General features: G+C 32.2%; 2 protein-coding genes across 14 annotated transcripts; one reads left to right on the forward strand and one right to left on the reverse strand.

The window, feature by feature from the left end:
• Window positions 1–3036: 3036 nt before the first annotated feature.
• LOC107915751 (chaperonin 60 subunit beta 2, chloroplastic) lies at window positions 3037–7589 on the reverse strand. 6 transcript variants are annotated; one of them, XM_016844892.2, is made up of 16 exons: window positions 7246–7589; window positions 6853–6882; window positions 6267–6520; window positions 6031–6156; window positions 5793–5930; window positions 5588–5683; window positions 5263–5505; window positions 4932–5166; window positions 4664–4833; window positions 4502–4579; window positions 4311–4382; window positions 4111–4215; window positions 3908–4000; window positions 3715–3807; window positions 3353–3476; window positions 3037–3257 (listed from the first exon to the last, which is right to left on the reverse strand). In XM_016844892.2, exons 3-16 carry the CDS (start codon window positions 6501–6503, stop codon window positions 3244–3246), a joined length of 1824 nt encoding a protein of 607 aa, XP_016700381.1. In that variant the 5' UTR covers window positions 6504–6520; window positions 6853–6882; window positions 7246–7589; the 3' UTR covers window positions 3037–3243. The 6 variants fall into 6 exon arrangements, with proteins under 6 accessions (XP_016700381.1, XP_016700383.1, XP_016700382.1 ...); XM_016844894.2 differs by having other exon boundaries at window positions 6853–6879; window positions 7246–7446; XM_016844893.2 differs by having other exon boundaries at window positions 7100–7279.
• A 1642-nt stretch (window positions 7590–9231) lies between these two features.
• On the forward strand, window positions 9232–20137 carry LOC107915750 (inositol 1,3,4-trisphosphate 5/6-kinase 4). Of its 8 annotated transcripts, none has more exons than XR_001689273.2 (14): window positions 9232–9512; window positions 10027–10284; window positions 10385–10420; window positions 12343–12532; window positions 12742–12836; window positions 13137–13205; window positions 13402–13604; window positions 13845–13998; window positions 14670–14783; window positions 15989–16051; window positions 16472–16617; window positions 16717–16855; window positions 17873–18102; window positions 18528–18671. XR_001689273.2 is itself a non-coding variant. In XM_041103426.1 (13 exons), the coding sequence occupies exons 2-13, from the start codon at window positions 10147–10149 to the stop codon at window positions 18008–18010; spliced, it is 1485 nt and encodes a 494-aa protein (XP_040959360.1). In that variant the 5' UTR covers window positions 9257–9512; window positions 9888–10146; the 3' UTR covers window positions 18011–18671. The 8 variants fall into 8 exon arrangements, 2 of the variants coding, with proteins under 2 accessions (XP_040959360.1, XP_040959361.1); XR_001689270.2 differs by having other exon boundaries at window positions 9234–9512; window positions 9905–10284; XR_005919812.1 differs by adding an exon at window positions 19889–20137 and having other exon boundaries at window positions 9238–10284; window positions 18528–18575.
• Window positions 20138–21019: the final 882 nt, after the last annotated feature.

The following is a 21019-nucleotide window of genomic DNA, read 5'->3' on the forward strand; positions in this document are numbered from 1 at the left end:
GATCGATTTTCCAGTAACTTTTTTTTTAATTATTCAATACTTATTTTTTTAACACAATTACAAATAATTTATTTGATATTAGTTTTTTTCAATTTATAACGATTAATATTGTAGATTATTAATTGAGTATTATTATAAATAAATCATTGCAATATATGTAAAAACAATTTAAAATATAAAAATTTATTAATATCTATTAATATATGTAAAAACAACTTTTTCATAAAATATTTTCAGGAAATCTGCCAAACAGCAGAAAATATTTTCTAGTAAATCATTTTACAGAAAAGTAAAGTATTTTCCAGAAATCATTTTACGGAAAACATTTTACTGGCAATCAAACAGACCCTTACTAAACTATTAAAAAGTTAATGGTATTGATGCATGATATTTTATGTGTACAATATAAAAATTTTAAAAACACATAAAACATTAAAAATCAAAGAATATATATTTCTATAAAACTATCACGTAATGTCAATTTTGTTAAAATTTCAATAATTTGATTAGTAATTTGAAAAAAAAAAAAGACAAAACGAATAAACATTTCCTATTTTAAATAATAAGGCTAAAGTAAGGAGCAGTGGCCAAACATGTCATTAGATTTTTTCAATCTGTTTAAGAGTTTAATTATGATTTTCAACAAAAATTTCAAAGATTTAATTAAAATTTTGAAAGAATTAACGAGAGATTTCAAAATTTTAGTCTTCAAATAATTTTTTTTTGAGAAAAGTTATGATTAGAATTTATAAAAATTCTGAGGACTACATTAAAAAGATGTGAAAAACATGATAAAATATTCCAAAATTGTGAGGACTAGGTCCTTTTGTGTCCAACGAGGTTCCACTTTCACAGTTAGTGGGGGTGGATCTATTCATAGTTTGGCCGAGTAGAGCTAAATCAAATCTAGATTTAATATGTAACAAATAATAAATATTGATATAAAATTTAATATTTTTATATACAGTATACCATACAAACAATAAAACCAAACTGCCAAATCTGATGAAATGAATCAGGACATTTAAAGCACAAGGTGCGAATGGCCCAACTCATGTACAGCCTTATATTCTTCATCTTTCTCCCTGCAGAAGAAAAATGCTAGTGTCTGCCATCATTACTGTTTGATGCATGATTCACGAACCCTGTTTCCTAGTATGTTTATCGGCAATGAAAATGTGCTTATTCGTTCCCCACGTTGAGATAAAGGAGAAAGATGGGGTAATGTAGTTCCCCGACAATATACTGCTTTAGTGATTTCGCTTCCATTAACCTGCTCCTTTGCTTTTATTTTTATTTTTTTGGGCTATTTTATCAAAAAAAGCTATTTTTTTTAAATTTACTGAAATGGGCCGGTTTTTTAATTATTTACCGGAATGAGCCATTTTCCCCAAAATCGCTGCCACGTAAGCGCGATGTCAGGGTACGTGACAAATCATCGCGTCCACGTCAGTGCAACCTGCTGACATGTAAGGAAAATCGCTCCCTCAAGGACACGATTTCCTTCCACGTCAGCAGGTCGCGCTGACGTGGACGCGATGATCTGTCACGTTGCGCGTTTCCGGGGACGCGATTTTGACGTTGATTTTACGTTGGGTTTTCTGGGTTTTAGGGTTTAGGGGTCTCGGAAAAAATTATTTCGAATTAAAATCGCTTCTACCAGGATGCTATCAGAGAAGAAATTGTGAAATCATGCCCTCGTGGACGCGATTTCGGCACAGTTGGTCATATAAGAAATAATTTTTTTTGACGTTTTCTGAGCAAATAATATAAAATCGTTGATACCAGGATGCTATATGAGAAGAAATTGTGAAATCGCGTCCTCGTGGACGTGATTTCGCTACAGTTGGTCATGTAGGAAATAATTATTTTTTGACGTTTCTGAGCAAATAGTGTCAAATCGTGCCCTCGTGGACGCGATTTTGCTACAGTAGCAAGTTTGGGCTGAGGCTATAAATTAAGTAGAAAATGTTATTAGAATGCATAAGTCATAGCAGAAACATTTTAGAGAGGCTAAGAAAGTTAGAGTTTCAAAATGAGTGGATGTATTAGTGCTGTTATTTACTACGATGGTGAGGTTTGCCACACCGAGAATGGTGTTGTTTTTTTGTCGGAAAATACGGTGCGACTATCATTTAACCAAAACATAGATTTGACAGAATTTCGTAAAAGAATTAGGCGTAAAATCTTCGGAACGACGCCAATGAAAGTTCTGTTAATCACGTATCGATTTTTTTCTTCTGTTGATCCGGTGACATATGACTCGTTCGACATAAAAGGTGCTCGTAGCTTGGAGGTAATGGTGCAAACTCATCTTACTAACGGAGCAACTTATATTGAGTTATATGTACAATTTATATCGCTAACTGATGTACTTCCGTCCAGTGTTCGAGATGTATACACGATCCCTAACCGACACTTGGATAGAGAATTTTGTAAGAAAATTGAGAAATTTTTTGAAAGAATTTGAGAGAATTTTTGAATGAAACTGAGATGAGATTTATTTGTGAAAAAATAAGGGATAGGGGAGGTTTTATAGTAAAAAAAATTGTGACTGTTGGCAGGGACGGTCAAATTTTTGACTATTGAAAAACTGTTCACGCACGCGTGTTATCGCGTCCACGTCAATGCGACCTGCTGACATGGACGCGATGATCTATCACGTACCCTGACATCGCGCTTACGTGACAACGATTTCGGAAAAAATGACCCATTCCAATAAATAATTAAAAAACCGGCTCATTTCGATAAATTAAAAAAAAAACTTTTTCTAGTAAATTGCCCTTTTTTTTGGCCAGTTGCTCCTTTGATTTTATCGTTCTTTCGTGTTCCACATTTAATGTTCCTCGTAATTTTTCTTCGTCGTTTACGATTTTTTGTTACTCCCCATGAAATTAATTTTATTTTCACGTAATTTTTCTTTTAAACATACATCTTTCTTTATAAAAATTATAAATAATGGGTTAAAATTCAATTTATTACGACAATTTAAATAAATTTCAGTTGAAATTTCTACCAATCAAAAACAGCAAACAGTAAATACCAACTTTCTTCCTCTCACTGAAAAATGATGTTCAAAATTGTTACACTGAACTGCAAAATGCAAATCTTATATAACACCGGGATCTTAAGGATTTTTCAATAATTAATCAACAACGAAAATAAGCATTCTACTCTAAACAGGTTTCATCGTTGCTACCATGGAGATTAAATACCTTATTCGGTTTCCCTTCAACATCTGCTTTAGTAGCCGTATCCTGATATAACCAACGAACCCGACATATTAGCATGCAAAGTATAAAGAACAAGAAAGTGTTCCATTACTAATCATGTTAGATTCAGAAGTGCAAACCTGAATTATCCATGGGGTTCCCAGCAGGCACGGGCTCGGGTTCCTTTATTTCCACAACCACACAATCGGACATCAAGAATGTCTTGGCCACTGATGCTGCATGCTCCAAGCAACATCTGACCACCTATATCAAGAAAAATACAATCATCAAAAACTGGGATTTTAACACAAAATCCTTTCCCTCAATTCCCCCTAGGCTTCCTTTCTACCGAATATTCTTGCAATTCATGGATATACTAATTTTATTTGAGTCCCACAAGTTTTAAAAACACTTCGGGTTAAAATTGTAAACTAGGGAAAAAGCTATTTGGCACGCGAGCATTCAATTAAAATGGAGTCAAGCACTTAACAAGGGAACTAACCTTGGTTGGATCAATAATTCCTGCAGACATAAGATCCTCATAATTTCCAGTGGCAGCATTGAATCCATACCTAGGGTTATCATTGGAGAGCACCTGCAAATAATTAAATAACAGAAGGAAAACCACAATTGTTATCACACTGCGTAGAAAGCAGAGTACTGGTCATGGTAACTTGAAACATCATATCGCGTACCTTCTCGCTCACCACACTTCCATTTACACCAGCATTTTTAGCTATCAATTTTAGAGGGTAACTCAAAGCTCTTTTAACAATATCTGCTCCAACCTATAGTAAATCAAGATATTTAGGGTTTACGAACTTTATCTACAGCCAAATATTTCAACAAAAAACATTCTGAAGTTTTAAGATTTTTTTAAGTTATCAAAACAATTTACCTTTTCTTCATCATTATCAAGTGAATCCTTGATAGCATCCACCTTAGAAGCAAGTCTTAGCAAAGTACATCCACCACCGACAACAATACCTTCCTCAACTGCTGCCTGATAAATATCCCAAAACATGCAGTTTTTTATGGTATTGAAGGGCAATAATTACAAAACAATCATCAAGACAAGCTTTAAGATTTATATATTACCTTAGTTGCATTAAGAGCATCTTCTACTCTCAATTTCTTTTCTTTAAGCTCTGTTTCAGTTTGAGCTCCAACCTTTAAATTTTCAAAAGAACATCACATTAAAAATTGGATAGAAATACTATAAAATTTCTTAAAACAAATTCCATATGGATAAACTACATAGAATGTCCCTTCAACAAACTAGTGGTTACCTGTATCACTGCCACACCACCAGATAATTTAGCAATCCTTTCGTTAAGTTTTTCCTTCTCATAATCCTGTTCTGCAGCCTGCATTAAAGTAATAATAAGTTAGACATTGTAAGCCTGCAAGAAAGCCTGGTAACCACAATTAGCGCAAACTTGAAAGACAACCTCAATGAGATTTTTAATCTGTACAACTCGTTTATTCACTGCTTCCTGGGTGCTTCCATCACCCACGATGGTGGTTGTATCCTTGGTAAGCACCACTTTAGAGGCATGACCCAAGACTTCTTTGCTAGCTTTGTCCAAGGAAAGCCCAACCTCATCTCTAATAACAGTACCTGTACGCAAATGGTAGATATCTCTCAATAATTAGAACACAAGCAAATTGAGTTTTGGGAACAATATAAACACATGAAAAATACAGAACTATACAAACCTCCAGTAAGGATAGCAATGTCATCCAGATACTGACTCTTGCGTTCTCCGAAGCCGGGAGCTTTGAGAGCAGCAATCTTCAAAGCACCTCTAAGTTTGTTCACAACCAGAGTTGCTAAAGCTTCCTGTTCAATGTCTTCAGCAATTATCAAAATTGGGTATCCGCTCCTAATGGCATCTTCCAGGATGTTGATAAGATCTCTTGCATTGGTAATTTTTTTATCAACCAGCAGCAACTGCAATCAAAATGCATATGCAATTGTCAACATGCAATACGGGAAAGTTCAATGTTAACAAGAAAAAAATGTCAATCTCATGATTATAAAATGTACCTTGCAGTTCTCATATTCTACTGCCATTTTCTCACTATCAGTGACAAAGTAAGGTGAGATATAACCACGGTCAAATTGCATCCCTTCAACAACATATAGACTATTCTCAGCACTTTTTCCCTCCTCAAGGGTAACTACACCCTTTCGACCAACTTTACTCATGGCCTCGGCAATCATATTTCCTACTTCATTGTTGTTCCCGGCACTAACAGCAGCAACATCAGCAAGTTCACTGTCTTCAACCTAAACCCCACAGCACACTAATTATATTCCCTTCAAATAGTAAAATACAGAAAACATGAAAGGAGGTGAGCATTAAGATTACCTCTTTTGAAATAGCCTTAAGCTCAGATACTAAAGCCCTTGAGGTCTTCTCAATGCCCCTAGTGATTAAGACAGGATTTGCACCGGCTGCCACCACCTGAATTACAATAGCTCTTAGCAATTAAACACAAATAGCATGTAAATGTCTAACTTTAAAGTTCTCTCATGTACCCCAAACATAATTATATGAAGATAAATGAACGAACCTTGACACCTTCAGCAATCAAACCTTGCGCAAGAACAACAGAAGTTGTCGTTCCATCACCAGCCAAGTCATTAGTTTTAGCAGCTGCCTGTCTTACTAACTTAGCCCCAATGTTCTCAACTGGGTCCTCCAACTCAACCTTGAAATTGGTACAGACACATCATTCAATCAATGAAAATTCTTAAAACTTTCGATCAAGCTTTCAACTTCAAAAAATGGTTAGAGCAAACGCATTATACCTCCTTAGCCACTGTCACACCATCATTAACGATTTTGGGAGAGCCATATTTGCTCTCTAGAACGACATTCCTGCCTTTTGGTCCAAGAGTGACTCCAACCAAATCAGCAAGCTTGTTCACACCAGTCTACAACAAAAGAACATGAAGTAAGCTAGAGCAAACATATAAAGGCTGTGAAGTTCAGTTGAATACTTAACCAGTTAAGCAACTTTTTAGCATTTGAAACAAAGACTCACTTGTAATCTCTTTATGGCTGACCCATCCTTATTGAAATGTAGCTCTTTTGCTGCAGAAATCTTGGGCAGACGAGATCTTCTAAGAACAACATTTCGTCTACTAACAAATGAAGATGTAGAAATGGATGCTAAAGATGACAATCTGTTGGAAGAAGATGAAAGCTTCTTATCCATGACCAGACCATTAGGTGCAACGAATGAGCCAACTGATGACATGGCTGTGAAAGTGGATGCCATCTTACTCTCTTAATAAGCTGAAAAATATTCAAAACAATAGTTTTAGAATCAAGGTTACCTCAAATGTAAATTGATTAATAAGCAATTTTTTTCAAATATTTTAATTTCTACAACTAAAACACAGTAAAAAACAAATGAAGGTAAAATTCACAGGTAAAACCAATAATTTTTAAAGCATCTCAGGTTTTAACAAAGTTCAAATATAAACGAAGGGATTTTTCTAATATTTTCATTTTCTAAAACTCAAAAATAATAGTTAAAATATAAAGCTAAAATATAACCATAAAAATATTTAAGCAATTCGAGATTTTTTTAAGAAAACTAGTTAGGGAAACATAGGAATAAATACCTTAAATTTGCTCAAATTCGAAGCAAACTTCTGAAAAAAAAAGAAGTAAATTAGTACCGAAAACGAATAAAAGATAAACAAAGATAAAATAAAACGAGAGAGAGGCCGGTGAAGGGAGTAAAAAACAGCAAAGACGGAAGAACGAGCAACGAAGATGACGGAAGGAAGAGGGAAAGAGAGAAGTAAACAAAGTGTAGAACAGAGAGCGACGCTAAAGTGGAGGTAGATAGTGGCCGGGGATACGGACGAGCCAACGTAAGTGAGTGAGGTTTTGCAATGACGAGCATGTGGAGGAAGTAGGATGTCGCCGGATGAAGGAGCGGACCACCGTGAGGATGGAAAGCTTTCGGCGGCTGATGGGTAGGAGAGGATAAAGGAAACAGAGTACTATACCTTTTAGGTTTTTGTGGAGGTTTATGCAGTGCACTACTGAAAAATGCTATCTGCGTTTCCGATTATAAATTCTCCAAACCTAAGGTTGTTTAATCTGGACCGTTGGATCTCCTTATTCTGTAATCATTTCATTTGTCCCGTTTCCCGTCTGGTTCTCAGTAGAACTATCTAGAATGTTATCACTTATCACAATTCTAGAAAAGGGCAACCAATTAGAACTAATTTAACTATTTACATAAAGAGAAAGGCGTCATTTGGTTGGTAATCTTATTCAGTTCAGTTTGAATATGCGGTGTTTTTATTTATGATTAATATAAACATAATAGTGAACCATATTATAAATTAAATGCACTGCATTATATCCAATCACTCAAAATTCATACTTAGAGATTTTGATGTTATTGTAGATGGAGTAATTCATCAAATAATACAAAACTACTCGTTTCACCCTTTTAACTTAAAAAATATTTTAATTAATTAATTTTTTCCTTTCAATCTTTAAATTTATATTATTTATTAAAATACTCTAAAATGAATAAAAAATTAACTCTTATTAATTTTGCTAACTTGACATACATGTAGATGTCACATAAGCAATTTTTTTTTTGTTTTTTTTAAATTTAATTAATTGCTAAGTGAGATACACATGTGCTATCACATGCATACATCCGCAAAGTTAATATAAGTTATTTTTTCCATCTATTTTAGAGTGATTTAACAAACAATGAAAGGTTAACAATTAAAATAAAAAAAATTAGATGAAGAAATAAAATAACTTTTTTTTTGTAAAATTTGATGGTTAAATAAGTCATTATACCATAATAAATAAGGTTAACTTTTATCATGTAATTTTTCTCTTAGTAAAGGAAATAATATAATTCAAAGCATGCTACATGGCCGGCTTCGCATGTGGGCATTAAAACAATGAATTTATAACAAAAAATTAAAGTCTGATTTTATTGCAAGCGTATTGGTCAGTTGTAATATTTATAGTGTTATAATTGAACAAATGAGTATTCAAATGATCGACCTCAAAGGAGATGACGATTGAGCGATAACTAGCATACACGATAGAGTCTAAGTAGCTACTAATACAATTTTACAGTACGACAATTCATAACAATAAAATATTACAAGAAAAATAAATATGCTACTCTAAGGACTAAATTGCAAATAATGTGGAACTAAGGGACTGCCCAATAAATAACTAATGGTGGTTGGTTGATTCCGATATGGTTCACCGATCTCCGAATAATAGACTTAAATTGTGTAATTTATTAAGTGGTTCAATTTTATCTTCTGGTCTCAAATTTATCAACTTAGATGAATTAGCTCTGATTTATCTTCTGATCTCACCGGTTAATCCAAGACTAATGAATGAGTGCATAATAATATTACATTTTGATTTTACCTGCCTCAATATTCTTTTAGGGGTGTCACTTTCTAAGTTTTTTGGTCTATTCGATTTGGTTCAATTTATTACAATTTAGTCATTTGTCTCAAAATTTAGTCTACACACATATTCATCAACCAACCTCTTTTTAGGTTTAATTTTTCATGCTAAAAGCAAAAGAAATGTACATAAAAGTGAAAAACAAAGCAACCACGAAATTAAAGTTTAAGAAAAATATGAGAGTTCAAATTTTTATACAAAAAAAAGCATGAAACTAAAATTATTCAATAAGAAAATATAAAACAAGAAACATAAAAGGGTCAAGAAGAACTGAACTCGACTTATTTTTCTAATTTTCTAAAAAAATCAACCTATTTTCAAAACTATTATTTTTAGCATATTACAACAATTTAGCCTCCAATAACCAACCAAAATAATTAAAAAATATAATTAATCATCAAATAATCCATCAAAATAATTAACAAATATAACTAATAATCAAATAAACCATAAAAAATATTAGATTAAAATTATGTTATAAACACAAAATCTACTCAATAATTAAAGTCCAAATACCATCAGCCACCCACGCATGCCCACTCAAATACCCAAATCCCCAAACTCAGGCCGAACCCATAAAAACCTTCCCTAGCAATTGTTTTGTTTTTTCTTTCCTTCTTTCCCAAACAGGATGTTAAGAGAATTTTATTTTTTAACCCAAAAAGTTCCTATTCCCTAAAACTTTCTCCCATAAAGATCTTATGAATCTAAGATCTAAATTTTAATCCTTGCTTAGTCCTTTCTTCTCCGCCTCATGCCACCATAAAAAATGGAGAAACAAAACAAAGATCAAGAAAGACTCAAGTGAAAATAGGTACTTGAAAATTTAAGCAATTTCTCGACTCTTGATGCGTATTTTAGATGAGAGAATGATGGGTTGATTGGTTTTTGGCTGGATTTGAGATTTGAGAAACTGAGAATTTTTCTTTTTCTTTTTCTAAAGCCTGCAACTATTACCCTGCCTACTGAACTCCGTATCAGTAACTTTGACAATTTTCTTCTTCTTTTTTTAAAAAATCGGTGAAAACGGGTATAGCGGACCCATTTTGCAGCTATTCCCCGTCACGGCGTTATTTCGCGGCCGTTACCCGCCGCTATTGACGCGAAATTTATTCACACCGCGATTTCAACGTTTAGCTATTCGAATCCCTTGAAAAAGGAATATCATACAATTAAATTTTTTTATCAGTATCTACTTTGCTGCAGGCTTAAAGCTTAAGCTAAGGGAGAACAATTAAACTGATCGAACGAGCTAAGATTATGTCCAGTTTTCGGCTTTTTTTTCCTTATTTAGGTCGAATGGTGATGGATTGCTCACTGACATTCAGATTCCGATAACGATGATATAGAAGAGATTTGGTTGAAGGAGCCCAACTGTGCGACAACACCAATGGCTCCTGCAATGTGTTAATCTTTTTGTGAGAACGTAATTATTTTGTTTTAATTTTATGCTAATGGGTGAAGCTGTGAGGGGAGTGATCGTAGACCATGCGTTGCTTCAATATGGGACCATACAACCCGAGAATTTCAAGAGCAACGGAACTCTTTCCTTGCTCCGCAAGCTCCTATTTTCCAATATTCAAACGGTATAAATTAATTTTATAAATTCATGCTTTTCTATTTTTTGACCTTGTTTGTTTTGATTCGATTTGCATTCCCCATTGCTCTCCTCTCTCTTAATTGCAGGCCATTTCCTATGTGTTGCCTGTTTCAGCTGAGCAAGTAAGTGAAATGAAACCTGAAGATATTACTTTGTTCTTTTTCTTTTTCTTATGGCAGCATTCCAGTTGCATGTTTGTGTTGTTTATAAAAATAATTGATATATAATATTAAAAAAACAAAAGACTTTTAAATCATAATAAAATGATTGTACAATATTAAAAAAATATATCTATACAATGTTTGAAATATGGACATTCTGCAAATTTATACTTTTTATTCTTCAATCTTAATTTTTTTTAATCTCTACAAAATCAATGAATAAATTAATGGTTTTATCAATATATTAAATAATAATGTTATTTTCATTATAAAATAAATGTTTCATATATGTTTGTCATGTAGTACCACCCTCGTTGGACACTGCATATTTTGTGTATGTATCCTTTTTTATGTTTTTGTCCTTTGATGATAGAATTAATATCGATTTAAATAGAAATAATTAAAATAATAAGATATTTATTATTGATTAAATTTAATAATTTAATTTATAATGAAAATGTAATTTAAGATGATTACTTTAACACTTATTATGGGTTTGTAAAGAGTATGGCTTTTTAAAATGTTAAAGTATAGGTATGAGTATTTAGTTTAGGCAGTTTTTCACCAAAAAAAAAAAAGAAAAAGAAAAGGATTTTGCAGCCCAAAATTATTGTAGTATTATAACGCGTAACACAATTTCTTCCTTCATCCGCTTTGAGCTCCAAAACAAAAAATTAAAGATGCAAGAAAATAGTAATAATAAAATTATATTTATTTGCTTATTCATGTATTTTTTTTCCATATAATTCAAAGGAACAAAATTATAAAAAACTGTTTAATGAATTAGAGAAGTTGTTCTTTAATAGTAGTATAAGAAATAAATGACAATTCATATTTATTATAAAATCAATATTAACTAAGAAAGATAAACTAAACATTGAATACATGCAAAAATTATAATATTAGTTCATGATAATTACAAAAATATATTTACATTAAATTAATAAACACATACAATAATAATGATTAAAAATTAATTGTTGAAATTTAACCCTTTTTTTCGAAATAAACCTAAATAAATAAAAGAACGATTTTAAGAGTGATTGCTTCGTATAGTATAAACAACTTAAAAAAAACAATTCCATAATTCTCATCATCAATTAAAAAACAATATCATAATTCTCATAATCAATTAAAATAACGTTTCATCTTTCTAGTGTCATTATTGTTCGAATATGATTTGATATTGCCTCTTCGAAGAACCTCATGATTTGATTTAATGCTCCATTCTTTTGGATCCTTTGATTGAATATGACTAACTATTGGATGCTATTTATAGAGCTAAACTTAATTTTTAATTGATATGTAACTCTAATATTTTATCTATATTACCTTTAAAATTCTATTCAAATCAAAACTCGATAGTTTTGTTTGATCAATGAAAGAGACTAAATTTGACAAACTTAAAAGAATCCCTCCTTATTAAAATTAATTGGGACAAATATCATTATATATATTATAAAAATTATTTAAGTCTTAATTAATTATTTTAAATTAAAATATAATTATATTTAGATGTCAATTTAGTAATATGATGGAAAAAAGGGTATTCTCGTTGATTCAAAATTTTTTTCAAACTCATGTTTTTATATATATGATAGATTATAGATCTTGTGTTCAGCATTCATGTTGGGGACAACATATTTGGACATGGATGAATATTGTAGTATGGTATTCCAAGGATTTGGAAAAATTTAGAGAAAAAAAAATTCATAGCCATATTGAACATATACTCATATCCATACTTCCTTGAGTCTTTATAACATGCCGCTATTAGATGCTTCTATCTAGGAAGAACCCTGAGCCTGTGTAACATCGATCATCTCTATCGAACATAATAATATTTGCACAGAATTAATCATCGAATATGTTTTTTTTCTTAGGTTAATCTCCTGCAGACAATGGCTAAGCTACACTCTTTTGAATGCCTTCCTTTGACGGCATCTTCCCCGGACATTGCATCTCGTGAGATTGCCCAAACTTGGTCTCATATCTCAGGCACCATTTTGTATCTCCTTCCTAACCATGATGCCTCTCCCAAAATAACCTGCACATACTTCTCAATTGCTCTTGGTGAGTGCTGTTTAATCTTTTCATTCCTAGATAATTTATAATCATCAAAAAGGTTCTGTTGGTTTTTCCTCTGCAATTATGTATAAACCTACGTTCTAGAGATCCTACTAGTGTTTATCAATGTCTCTTGTGTTGAAGAGAGCGGCTTCTTCAGCTTGACCCAAATTCATGCTTTTTGCTTGGTCAAAATTGCTCCCTTTTTTCCCCAGATGATGAAGTTACCAGTGCATTCCACAATTCAAACAGGATTTATATGGAGAAATTGGAAGAGCTGCCTTTGACTATTTGCCACCTAAATAAAAAGGTCACCTCTCATCACTCTTTTCTATTCATCTCTTTTACTCGTTTGAATCTTAACGAGCTGCCAAATCCTTGGGTCTTTGTATTTTCTAGCCACCTAAAAACTTCAAATGTCGTTGGGATAATTATGAAGAACCAAAAAAAATAAAGTAATGTAAATGGTATATATTTATAATAAATATAGGTTTGTCTCTAGAAAATCACAAATAGTAAGGATTGGCCTAGAAATAAATTTACTTTTAAACAAGCTTTAGGTACCTCGAAAGAAAACAACCTTTCATGACTTCTTTCACATTTTTCTCAGGCAATAAGCAATGATCTTGTGACGGTTGGTTACATTATGAAGCCTTCTCGCGAGGAAGATTTCGCCAAGGTTAGCCCTTTGATGGAAAATGAAATTATTCTGTTCTCTTTGGGGGGAAAAGTTGTACTAAAAATAAGTACAAACCTATAAGTTATGATTTTTCCTATCCTTTTATATTTGCTAGAAACCTACTCAATTTATGTATTTTTGAAGTTAATTTTGTGATTATTGACCAACCAAAGCTCATTTTTGGTGTATTTTGTAGAGGGGTGCCTTTCCAATTTGTCCAACTCCGAATGGGTTGATGTTTTTGCCCTTAACTTTTGAACTTCCTATATCAAAACAGTTAGAAGAGGTTGATGTGATTCTCCATAAAGCAACTGATGAAATTGTGTCCATTGAATTAAATAGCTCCTCAGAATCTTCCTACCAGATTGGTTACACGAAAGGAATGCAAGAACTGCAAAGGTAACTTTTAACTCCAATTTATCCATCTTATGAATGCACCTATGCACTCACACGTAACTGAATAATATATAAAGCTTTTCAGCTTATCTTTGGACATTTGTGTTTGGAAAAGTACTATAATCTTAATCTTGCGTATTTATATAAGAAAAATGTTAACTTAGTTCGTAGTCCTTGAATAATTTTAGTTTGATGATGTGATACTCATAGAACTGCTTTTTAAATAGTGCTGATGCATTACAGGCATATTGAAAATCACAATGACTGCTTCGAAGTTGATCCACTTAATAGTATTTACCCTGTACTTGATCGGTTAAAGATCCAACAACTTTTACTTGGGCTAGAGGATCTTAATGTAGGGGGATGCTGCAAAGTCAGGGCTCCTCACTTTCTCAAGGTCTTTTACCTGAACATATATATTATATACTTGTTTTGCAGGGCATGGAAAACTACTAGTATTACTTTATGCAATAAACTTGTCAAAATGTTTTATGATAAGGAAATTGAAATGGGATATATAAATGATAGGAGTTTGGGGTTTCTTCTTGATTTTGGTGTACTGCAACTAGGTTACTTTATGCAATAAACTTGTCAAAATGTTTTCCCTAATGGAGACTTGGTTGTTGAGATAATATTGTTGTTGTTGCACACAATTGAATAAATGTCTAAGCCAGATTATGGAGCGGCCTCTGTGATGACAATCTTAGGTTGTGGTCCTATTTTCTCGTGAAATTCATTTTATTAATTTATTGGGCAGTTAGATTTTATTTTGGTGCATGACAATGGCTGAATTATGATGATACTTTTTCATTAGAAAAATAATTGAGGTTCATGGATAACCTTTGTTTTCCTAGAAATACATGTACTTTAAACGATCAAGTCCAACCTTCCCCCCACCCCTCCTGTTTTTCCCTGAAAACAAGGGGGAAAAAGTAAAAGGCTGCAAGTGCTCTCACCCTACCTTTTGTCTGTTGTTCAAGAACAATTAAACAATTATGTTTTATGATCTTCATATGTTTCTCCCTGAGTTTAACGGTCTTTTTGCATGTTTTCCACTAAAATATTCAGGTTAACAGTTTTGATGAACCTGATTTGGTACAAAGACTGCATGATGCAACACTGTCTCTTCCAAGTATAGTGAAACCGCAGGTTGCTTGTGGTGTAGCTGACGCTCACAGTATGGTAAATAATTCCTTAAATACAAATCCCTTCTTGTACCATGAGTTTGGATTATCTTATTGCGGGGGAAACACATAAGAGAAACCTAGATTTCCGTAAATTTTTTTTCTTACATTTGTTACAAATGCTACTTTCTTTCCCTGAGTTCTTGTTGCTTTAGTCAAAATGTTCTTTTCTGACTATTTCCATTTCATGTCAGCATAAAACATTATCTGCTTGGTGAAGCCTTACAGTATTCCTCTCTTTATTCCCACTTTCTGGTCACAGTGTTGTGTTCTTTAAGTTGGAAATGTAGATATAAGATCTTAATGTTGAGAAGTTTATCTTTGTCTAAAGCAAAGAAGCATTGCTGTTATATCTTCTCATCTGTGTATAACCTGTTACCACTTAATAGCGATGGTGGTAGTTCTCTTAATGCAGCATAATAGGGAGAAGACAGGATGATAAATTGCCTTAGTCTTCAAGATATGGATTACATAATTATATCATTAAAACAACAACAACAAGATCTTTCCTTGCAGTGGCAGCATAGTTGTGTTTATTTAATACCATATCTTCTATAAGCTTGGTAAAATGATTTATTTTTTTGGTTTATTTGGTCAAGAAATTAAGCACCAGTGTAGTTTTAGAAAATTCTTTTCCATTTCTCCATCTCTATTTCACATTATTGATAATCAATGAAATAAGGATGATAGGCAGATTTGAAATCTTTGTTTCCCCTTTGCTGTAAAATTGGGCTTATTACGAATGGTTTTCTCATTTTTTAATTACATTTATAGTACTTTGCTTTATCCTATAAATTATATGTTTGGTCTTATTTAAGGTGTAAATGGAATTGGGAAATGGAAATTATTTTCTAACACTACAGCCCTATATTTTTTCCCTTCGGTAATTCCTGTAATGCAACTTAGGTATTTCTGAAACATGTTAAATTATCTTTATTTGAATGAATGATTGGTATTCTGTTTTATAGACTCGCATTATATTACTACAAGCACAAGAAGATGATAATTTGTCTAATATCAATCCATACTCAGAGAAAACAAAATAACTTGTCAAGTACCAACTTTGCTTGGCGGCATTGTTAAATTATTGCAACTCTTATTTTGGACACTATGATTCAATTTAAACAAACTATGATTGTCATGCCTTCCATCAACTTTACCAAAATTTTGTACTTCAGAAAAGCTAATTATTGTCATTAACAGGCAATTGTCTTTAAAGTTGAAGACTTCAAGGTTTTGAATGTTCCACTACCTGCTGTCATTCAGGTAAGTATCCGCTAATATTTCAAAGTTTTTCACATCAAGTAAATGATGGTTACATGTTTTATTGTTAAATCCTGCGGCTCGTCTCTTGAAATATATATACAATTATTCATAATTTCAGTTTTAATACTAGTTCCTTGCAATTTGTATGCTGCTCCTTTTTCTGCTTATTAGATCATGTTCTTCCATTTCTTTGTGCTTGTCTTATATTATTCCATAGGGACCTTTCAATTTAAGGTGCTAAATTTTTTAACCCGCAACACACATGAAAAAAAAGGGAGTTCAGTTAATTTTATCGATGATCCATGGGAGATTTTAAAAGCTATGGCGCTACAATGAAACCCATTTACGTAAACTTTAAATCTGACAATCTATTCATAGTTGAAATCTTGGCTCTAAAGTGGGAAACGCCTTGGAATGCAGGAATATGTTGATCATTCATCCACTTTGTTCAAGTTTTATGTTCTGGGTGACAGAGTTTTCCACACAGTAAAGAAGTCTATGCCTAATGCTGACGTTTTGATAAAATCATCCGAAAAAAATGGATCAAAACCTCTTCTCTTTGATAGGTACACTGTTTCCTTTCACTTTTTTCCCCTTGTAATGCAACCTTTTGCTTTTAAATTGAATTCTTCTATAGAAATTTTCTGTGGTTGCACCCTTGGCAGCTTAAAGTCTCTACCTACTGCCACCGCAAACCAGCATTCTGAAGGTTGGGATCCATGCCTTGATCTTGCACTAGTAAACAAGGCTGCTGAGAGGCTTTCGAAGAGGCTGGGTCTTACTATTTTTGGCTTTGACGTTGTTGTGAGTAGCTTGAATAAACTTTGCCTGCATATTTCTTATGTGAAAACTATCATATTCTTATTGAATCTGTTTCAGTGCATTCTAATTTAAGGCAATGGTGTTAACTGCAGAAAGGTATATTTGTATGATTAGAAATTGAAAATAAAGACGAATGCTTTAGTCTACTATAAAAACTATGTCCGGATCTGACTAAATCCTTGGTCACCTGCTAGTAGCACAATTACTTTTATGTTGTTCAGACTCTTCATTTTTCTGGAAGTACCATGTTTGATGCATATTCGGAAATGGGCATTGAGGATGTAATCCTCTAAACATATTCTATATATATGAAAAAACTTAGAAAAATTTAGAGATGCCTGTGTTTAGATACAAATCCATATTCAAAACTTGCATCCGAGTCAAGTGACATAGATACTTCAACTGTTTGTTTCTTCTGCTTCCTTATGCCGAATAATCTCAAACTGACTTTTGAGAATCATGGGATGGAGTTGGGGTGAATGACAACCTTGGCCTTTACTTGGTAATGGAGAAAGATCTTTGAAACTATTGACATTGAACAGAGGTATTCAAGGGAATTTGGTGACATCTTGGAATGAAGCTCTGGGTTGAAAAAGAAGCAAGAGATAGTGTGATGTAACCTTTAGCAAACATGTCTCTATAGTGATTGTAGTGATGTTTCTGTGGCAATCTATGTACTGCATCCTGTTTGTGTTATTTTCTTTTTGAGTCATTTTCATGTTTAACATGATATTTTTATATAAAATTTGACACTTTCCACTCCATTTTACCTCTCTTATTTTCACCTGTAGTCCCACCTATTATTACAATGCCCCATTGTTAAAGCATATACCTTTGGCAAACCTTACTGACTTGTATGATTTTGTCATGTCACCTCATCTCATGTTTTAGTATATATATATTTTATGCATTGCATTCAGGTCATTTCCAAAGTTATTAGGTTTGAGTCATCATGATGGGTATGTTTTAATGGGGGTTATTCCGGTTTACTGTACTCAGATTCAAGAAGGTTCTGGTGATCATGTCGTTGTGGATGTAAACTACCTGCCGTCATTCAAAGAAATTCCTGATGATGTGGCTGTTCCTGCATTTTGGGATGCTATTAAAAAGAAGGTAGATTCGAAAGCAGTGAAGTAGCGAAGTATGGCTCCTCTTCCCATGGAGTCTCATGATTAGCAAGAGACAAGAAAAAGCAAAGCGGGTTCGGATCCTGTCAAAACAAAAGCAAAGTGAGTTTGGATTTTCCTTTTGTTGACAATAACAAGTACATGGTTTAATTATTGAGTCAAATCCATGTTGTAGGTTTAAGAAATAATATAACATGAGAGTTTTGAATTAAAAGATATGAAAATTAGTTTGGTTATGTTTTGGTAGATGAATTGTGGGAATAAAACTGATAATTTAGTCCCTACCGTGAGGCTATTTAGTCCAAAACTAGCCAATTTAATCCTCAAACTTTTGAAGCATAAACAGAAATGGAAAATCATTCACAAGATTAATGTTAAAACCATAGAAATGTGCTAATGTGAGTCAAATGCCACACATCATTTAAAAGTGGTGTCAGCATTTGACTTGCACATCAGCAACGGGTTTACTTTTATTTCGTTAATGATTTTACCTTTTTACTCTGATTAGTTTTTTTTTTTTTTGGTAGGACGACTAAATTGTCTTGATGACTTCCGTGATACTTTGACCTTAAGAAGTAATGTTTTCTTTTTCCCTTCTCCTGGTTGAACAAATTAGTGTAACAACGATGTGGATCATTTGTTATTTCAATGTAGTGCAACGATTAGGAATTCTTGTTTTATGCCCTTTCTAGTTTAAATTAGACATGACGGTAAAAAGAACACAAGCATCAACTAGAGACGATTTCATGTGCCAAAAAAAAAAAGTAGAGGCGATTTCAATTCAGACCAAGGAAAGCAACTACTATTTATATGAACCATGTAATGTAATGTGAAGGCATCTTATTGATAGCATTAAAATATGCATATGGGAGGTAAAAGTCTCATACTAGGAGCTTTATTCAGAAAATGGGTAAATTAGTTTTTTACATTAGATTAAAAAATAAATTAGTCATTCCATTAAAAATTTATCCTTTTACGCGGTTATAAATTGGCTATTGTAATTAGCTTTTTATATATTAGATCAAAGAGTAAATTGATATTTCTTTTAAAAATTTATCCATTTACGTTGTTAAAAATTGGTCATTGTATGTTAGCATAAGGTACACATGACACATCATATGTAATTGTCTAATTATTTTGTCAATCACATTAATTTTTAACTATACAAATGGATGAAATTTTTAACAGAAAAGACTAATTTACGCTTCAATTTAATGTACATGGATTAATTTACCTATTTTTTTAGCAGAGAAGGTAACAACTAGTACATGAGCTTTCATGATGTTTTTACCCATAGGGGATATTTTTTTCAATCAAAATAAGTATTATAAATTTCAAACACAAATAAAGTCTTGCCACTAATCAATTTCTGCCAGCCTGTTGGTGACACATTTTTTCTTCGGTTTAAGAATAAATCAAATTGTTTATATAAAATTTTTATTTGATTTAATTCTCATAAATTATTAAATAAGTATTAATATAATATCATTTTATATTTATATATTACATACAGAAATAATTATATTTATCCAAGATAGAAATAAATTGATGTATTTATTTTTTAATGTGTATAATTGAATTAAAATTAAAGATTTCGTATACATTTAAACCATAATTAAAATTTTATGTATTGAGTTATAAAAGTATACAAAATAATATAATTTTATATTAAGGTCAGTAGATTCCATATGCATATACACACATGTATGTATATTATGTTTTTTGAATGTTTGTTGTAGGTATATTTGAATATGGATGTCAGCCTATAAAATATAACCCACCAACATTTTCAAAATTAGTCGAAGACTTATTCTAGGTTTGAGTTAACATTATATAGATATTTTAGATTTGTAAATTTATGTATCTTCCATATTTGCAATGGGTGCAGAAAGGTGAAGGTGGCTTTGCAATATATGAATTAACAAGATCCTATCCCTGGTTGGAGGTAACTACTAGACTACCACACTAGCAAAAACAACTTGTTTTTGCTTTTGGTTTTAGAGTTTCACAAACTCATACTTGAGTGTGTTATTTTTATCATAATTATGAATGTAACGGATGCATCACGGCCGAGTATGAATACCAACCGTGATGCCACATTACAGTTGCTATTCCAATCCATACTTGCTCACACTTACATGTAACATATGAATGTTTATTTTTTCATTATTTTCTTCATTTGAGAAAATTCATTAGAAATAATTTACGGTCTGAAATTATTTATATATGATATATATTATATGAAAAAGAGAAATAACAATCTTTAAAACAAAGAGGTATTGATTTGGAGATGATCCAGAACTTTACTCACTCACAGTAGTAAGACACATTGGTACTCAACGGGGGCATAACTAAAAGTTTGAAGTTTGTTTCAAAATGAAAGTTTGCTTCAATCGATTTGATGTCTCTCTTTGGATCGATACTCTGATCAACTCCGGTTCAGTCGTCCAATTCAATTCAAATAACCATGGCTCTAAGTATCTGCACTTCATATATTTGTAATTTAGTCTTAATTTTATTTTTAAGAATTTTATCCCTCTACTTCTTAGGTTTAAAAATTTATTTTTAAATTATATACAACCATGTAATATTTTAATTGGAAAGTTAACAGTATTAACTATTTGAACTAATTGATGACATTATAAAAATATAAAAATCAAGTCACATTAGAAATTAAAATACAATGATTAAATCTCAAATTTAAGCATATTAAAATGACCAAAATTGAAAATTTACCATTTTTATAAAAATAAAAAGAATGGAGAGTGTATGCCACATGTTAGCATGAGGAAGGTGCTTTGGACACTTGACACAATTTTTTTACCCAAATAATATAAAAAATAATTAATTACGAAAAAGGTATAGAAAACAAATTAATTACGAAAATAGGCATTTGTTATAGTGTTCTGACGGTGCCGTCTAACAAATTGACGGCACCAGATTAAAATGTGATGACCTAAAATATTCATGCATCTGATATGTAAATTTCTCGTTTTGGTTGGCAACTAAAAAAAAAATC

This window comes from Gossypium hirsutum, chromosome D10, assembly GCF_007990345.1.
Source record: "Gossypium hirsutum isolate 1008001.06 chromosome D10, Gossypium_hirsutum_v2.1, whole genome shotgun sequence".
Lineage (NCBI taxonomy): Eukaryota > Viridiplantae > Streptophyta > Magnoliopsida > Malvales > Malvaceae > Gossypium > Gossypium hirsutum.

Excerpts from the sequence above, each read along its gene's own strand:
- LOC107915751 (XM_016844892.2), bottom strand. The coding sequence starts at position 6,503 with ATGGCATCCACTTTCACAGCCATGTCATCAGTTGGCTCATTCGTTGCA. Across the intron at positions 5,931-6,030 it reads GTGTGACAGTGGCTAAGGAG|GTTGAGTTGGAGGACCCAGT; the intron begins GTATAATGCGTT and ends ACCAATTTCAAG. Across the intron at positions 5,684-5,792 it reads TGATTGCTGAAGGTGTCAAG|GTGGTGGCAGCCGGTGCAAA; the intron begins GTTCGTTCATTT and ends ATTGTAATTCAG.
- LOC107915750 (XM_041103426.1), top strand. The coding sequence starts at position 10,147 with ATGCTAATGGGTGAAGCTGTGAGGGGAGTGATCGTAGACCATGCGTTG. Across the intron at positions 12,837-13,136 it reads TTTGCCACCTAAATAAAAAG|GCAATAAGCAATGATCTTGT; the intron begins GTCACCTCTCAT and ends CATTTTTCTCAG. Across the intron at positions 13,999-14,669 it reads GGGCTCCTCACTTTCTCAAG|GTTAACAGTTTTGATGAACC; the intron begins GTCTTTTACCTG and ends TAAAATATTCAG.